General features: G+C 43.6%; 1 protein-coding gene across 1 annotated transcript in view; it reads left to right on the forward strand.

The window, feature by feature from the left end:
• The first annotated feature begins 277 nt into the window (after nt 1-277).
• Nucleotides 278-5314, forward strand: part of LOC123156902 (deSI-like protein At4g17486) — an 8081-nt gene continuing 3044 nt past the window's right edge. Inside the window, exons 1-2 of the mRNA XM_044575094.1 lie at nt 278-619; nt 2611-2898. Coding sequence (XP_044431029.1) covers nt 487-619; nt 2611-2898 — 421 coding nt within the window. The 5' untranslated portion in view covers nt 278-486. The remainder of the gene's footprint in view (nt 620-2610; nt 2899-5314) is intronic.

Consider the following 5314-nt stretch of genomic DNA (forward strand, 5'->3'; position numbering starts at 1 on the left):
GTCGTGCATGTAGCACTGCTCTTTTGTGCCACGTGACATATCATAAATGAAGAGGTTAAAAAAAGGGAAAACCCGTAGTGACGGCCGTCCGAAATATCTTCTCAGATTCCTCAATGCGGCCCCACGCGACAGTTGGATCTTCACTCCGTCCCACCCCTCCCGTGGAACAACTGACAGGCCACCTTCCACTTTAGCACTATGACACGCGGACCCATGCCATCGCAGACCCACCTGACTGTGACTCCACCACCGGGACGCAAGGAAATTGTTTCCGGACCCGACTCCGACTCGCACGCTCGTCGTCGACTCGTCGTCTTCCCTTTCCGTCCCTCCCTCTCCCCAAGCTCCGTCGCAGTCCCGCATCGCCTCCCTCGCTCCAGATCAAAACCCTAACCCTAGGAGCACCTACGGCCTCGCCGTCGACTGGCGCGCGTCCCCGGCGACCCTGCTCGGGATCTCCTCGGAGAGGGGAGGAAGGGGGAGGCGATGGGCGGCGCGATCTCCGGCGGCGCAGCGGCGACGGGGGAGTACCCGGTGGTTCTCAACGTGTACGACCTCACGCCGCTAAACAACTACGTCCACTGGTGCGGGCTCGGCATCTTCCACTCCGCCGTCGAAGGTGAGCGCGGCAGCTCGACCGGGTCCCGGCGGATTCTGTGAAATTTGGGTATATGGAATTGATTTAGTTGGGGCAGGGAGTATGGGACCCGTCTTTTGGTTTTCTCGGGTTGATATTTTGATACGATATTTTTTGAGTTCGTGCTTTGATTTTATAGAAAGGTGAGTCCGCTTTGGGAGCTGTTGTTAGTTTTGCTAGCTATTAGATCTTGATTTCCTTTTAAATAATTATACGGATTGACAATGGCAGGGGATTTAGGGATGTTGAGATTTGTCTTACACATGGTTGAAGAATCAGATTCAGATTACTGCCATGGAAAAGCCCAAAGTCTTCTTGTAGGGCTCATGTACTTCTCTATTTTGAATATCCTGATGTGTATAATAGTACTTGGTTGTGCAACTTCTAACTTAGAAAATAGGATTATATTTGAGATTGCGATACGGCATGGTTATCGTTGCTTTGAAGTTTGAAAATATCACGTGGCATCTTTTCGACCATCTTCTGTTCATTTAATTCAGCTGGGGAATAATGTGTTTTGTTACACATTTACTATAATTTTTAATACGATCAGTCCTTTTAGGTATCTATTCATAACATAAAAAGGTGTCTTTGGTGGCTGCATGCTAGTACGCTAATAGTCTACTTAGGCTTGGGTTCTATGGGACCTCCTAGTGTTGTTGACTCAATACATAGGTTTGTAATGTGTTGAAGTGTTCTTTTGAAATTGTCTTTCATAAGTTGTGATAAATTAAATGGAAACTGTAGGAGCACTAATTTGCACGCATTGCATCATGAGTCTTGAAAACCTTCCTCACCATTTTCCTTTTACATTAGTAAATTCTCTTAAACCATGCCTTGTAGTTATTGTTTCCATTGGAGCTGAAGCTTTTCAATCGACAACTTTATTGTAGTCTTTTATACCTGACCCTGGTTTGTGTCGGATGCCTTATTTCAGAATTATTGGGCTAACCCCAAGGGGTATATTTTCCCTCAGAAAGAGCATTTTTTGACATATTTAGACTACTACATTCTCTAGTTATTATTACTATGAAGAAAATAGTTGAAATTTACTGAATGACTTGTATATGTACTTATTGCTGGCACTGTCACTTCTATGTTAGTTAGTCATTCTGGTAGTTTCTCCTTTGTCCTCAAAAGTTTTGGGTTTTGCTAGACCCGAGCTCTTAAAAGGATACCAGTTGATTATTCATATATTTAATCGTTTTATCACCTTTGTTTGTGAATACTACCTCTAGCCTAGTTTGTATATTTCTTGATAATTTGTTTATTCAAATACTTGTTGTTTTTTATCCTATGCAATTTCTTTGTACATAGTGCTAGATGTGTAACTCATATTTTGATCCCATCATTTTGCTGTATATCAAAGTCAGAGCTGCTTGTATATTTAATTTAGGCAGTAATGTTGATCTATTAGGAAGTAAAATGCATAGTAATATGACTTTAATCTCATAAAAGCCAAATTGCTTTTGACATCCTTCTATGATGATGAGTAAACCTTTTTGAAAGTCTTTTGGTGTAGAAGGCAATTCATTTTGTCATAAGGTGTGTTGGTGTATGCCACAAACTTATCCTATAAAATATTGGTCATGCCAAATGGTATTGTTTGCCTGCTTGGTTTGTTGCCAAGATTTTGGTTATCTATGGGTCCTTCAATGCTTCCTTCACAAATTGTTCCCAAAATGTTGGCCAACAGGTTGGAGGGTTCCTTCACCAAATTGCTGGCAATCAATTTTTGGCAGAGCACACATGGTATAAACCAAACGTACCTTGCAACCCAGCTTTGCTATGACATTTGTTTGTACTCATGGATGATCACAAATTCAAAGAACAAGAGCTGGACCCACTCATGTAGAAAAAGCATAGTTCTAGTATCGTATGTGAAATTATTTCCTTGTTAATTAGCATGCAAATAATGATTTCCATCCAACTCTACAGAATGTTTACGACTAATCTTATTCTGCCTGGAACAGTCCATGGATCGGAGTACAGTTTTGGAGCTCATGACCTTCCAACAAGTGGTGTTTTTGAGGTTGAACCAAAGAGCTGCCCAGGATTCTTGTACAGATCTTCAATTTTCATAGGCCGTACAAGTCTACATCCCTTGGAATTTCGAGATTTCATTCAGAGAATGGCCTCGGAGTATCATGGGGATACATACCACCTCATTTCTAAGAATTGTAACCACTTCACAGATGATCTCAGCACCAGATTGACAGGAAAGCCAATTCCTGGTTGGGTTAACCGACTTGCTAAGCTAGGTAATAAGTCTGTACTCCTTATACATTTATTTGTTGCAACTTTCTAATGATTTTTTTGCTGGTAAGGATTATATTAGCAGTATGCCAAAATTGTGTATGTCATGCCCTTATCACCATTGCTCCTAGCAGATTTTGAGTTTTAGGTAAGTTAGGAAGGTAGGGAAATGAATACCATGGGCAAGAGAGGGCCGGTTTCATATAAGGGTGGAAGGAAACAGCTGGAGTAGTATGCGATATCTTGCAAGGATGGGGGGAATTTTGCAGGCATGGGGAGAGTCGATATCTTGCAAGGATGGAGAAAATTTTGCAGGGATGAGGAGAGTAAGCGTGGCGTTGTCTCAATGCTCACTACTCAGATCTAGGAGGAATAGGTTATGCATCAACAAAAGAGAGATGGCCGCATGCTACTTTGATTAAGTTTAGCAGCAGTAGGTCCGTCCGTTAGCGCATTTATAGTTGAGTTAGTTGCCTTATCTAAGAGATACTACCTCCGTCCCAAAATTCTTGTCTTAGATTTGCCTAGATACGGATGTATCTAATACTAAAGCATGACTTGATACATCCATATTTAGACAAATCTAAGACAAGAATTTTGGGACGGAGGGAGTACTTTACTAAGTACAAGTGATTTAAGTTATATTTTATCTTTTCTTTAGTTGGCTTAGTGCTAGAAGCGCCTTTTCAATAAGGTTGCATTGTCTTCCTTTTGACTTAAGCAAAGAATGAGTAAAGTTGCGTAAGTCCCTCGTTTTCTCAGCCAAGTTGATTCCCTGTTTGCTCTATGCCCTTCCTCTAGAAACAGTGCTCTTAGTACCAATTCTATGTAAGGTGTTTATCCTATTGTGAGCTAAGGTTCATAACAATTGGTACCAGAGGCAGTTACCATGGCTCTAGATTCCGGGTAAATCATCGTCGAAGTCATAGCTACACATGAACTATGATTAGGAATCAAGCCCTGATTGGAAGCCTTGTAAATTTGTACGCCCGGAAATATCATACAGGTGTATTTTACTGTCCCACCCAAGAAACCAATATATTACAGACGTTGGAAATCAGCGGTTGGATATAGGTCTGACAGAGGAGTTCCTCGAGCAGGCCATTCATCGCCACTGTCATAGCCACAACTCTCGGCTTAGACCCCCGTTGCCGCCTCCCTAGTAGCAAGCATGCTGCATGCATCCGCATCCCCCACGCTCCTTCCTCTCTGATTTCTTCTTCTCCCCCTACCGCCGCATACCTCCTCGAGCTGATCTCATGATGGATGTGGGCTGCTCTAGTGCAAGCACATGGCCTCTCGCCGGATGCCCACGCGGAGTTCGTTGGCCATGCTGCCCTGTCGCCGCCTCTATCGAGTCAGGTTGGGAGCAGGTCCATTGCAAGCGCCGTGCAACTCGTCGGCCTTGCTTCGGCCAGCGGGAGCTCCAGCCGAGCACCACCAAGCAGCATGGCGATGCCCGCAACAAGGACCCATGAGAGCCAAACGTCATGCCGATCCCGTGGTTGTGTGGTTGATACTTCATTGTGTCTCGTGTGGCTCTAGCGTTCGTTCGGCGGCTCGACAGATAGACTTAGAGAGAGAAACACCTCGGAGAAAGGAATACAGTGGAAGAAAACGACGGGTCGACAAGTGTTTCCAAAACCAGTGTAATACAGGCCAAAAAAGATCAATGAATCGCCCAACCGAAGGCCACCTATTTTTTCTATAGGTGTATGGGGATTTTGGGGCTGGAAAACGGCGATTCAATCGCGGCCTCATGGAAGAAGGGGTAGTGTTATGGTGCAAGATGGAGGTAGTGTGCCAAATAGCGTTAGCTTTTAAAGATAATTGGCGCTAGAGAAAGCACAGCTGGTCGTGCAGAGGTGGCTCGGCTTAGGATGGATACACATCAACTCGTTTTCTTTCCTTGATTCTGAAGGATGTGCCTCCGAGAACGATCTTGGATAACTCTTGGATAGCTGAGCTAAACTACTTAAGAAATAACGAAATAAACTCTCTCTCTCTCTCTCTCTCTCTCTCTCTCTCTCAAATAGCGAGATGGATAACTTGGCTCCTAACTCCTAAGAAACTAATCGCAACTACCCTAATTGACGGGATTTTATCCCTTTGTTTTGTGTCTAGGATTTTATCCCTTAGCTAATTGCTTGTGCGTTGCAACGGGTGCATATATATTCTAGTGATTCAACACCGATTGCGAGTGCCTCAACAGAGACGTCGCTAGTGTTTTGTTTCCTATGGTACGTCCCACATCGACGTCGTCGGGTAGGATCTTATGGCATAACGTGAAGATAATTGCAAGGGAATGAGAGATTTTAGGAGGAAAGCCACGAAAATGATACTTTCCATAAATCAAGGCATTGCTTGAGGTATTTAACTGCACTATGCATGTTATAGTCTAAAGCGGAAAAGAACGATACT

This window comes from Triticum aestivum, chromosome 7B, assembly GCF_018294505.1.
Source record: "Triticum aestivum cultivar Chinese Spring chromosome 7B, IWGSC CS RefSeq v2.1, whole genome shotgun sequence".
Taxonomy (NCBI): domain Eukaryota; kingdom Viridiplantae; phylum Streptophyta; class Magnoliopsida; order Poales; family Poaceae; genus Triticum; species Triticum aestivum.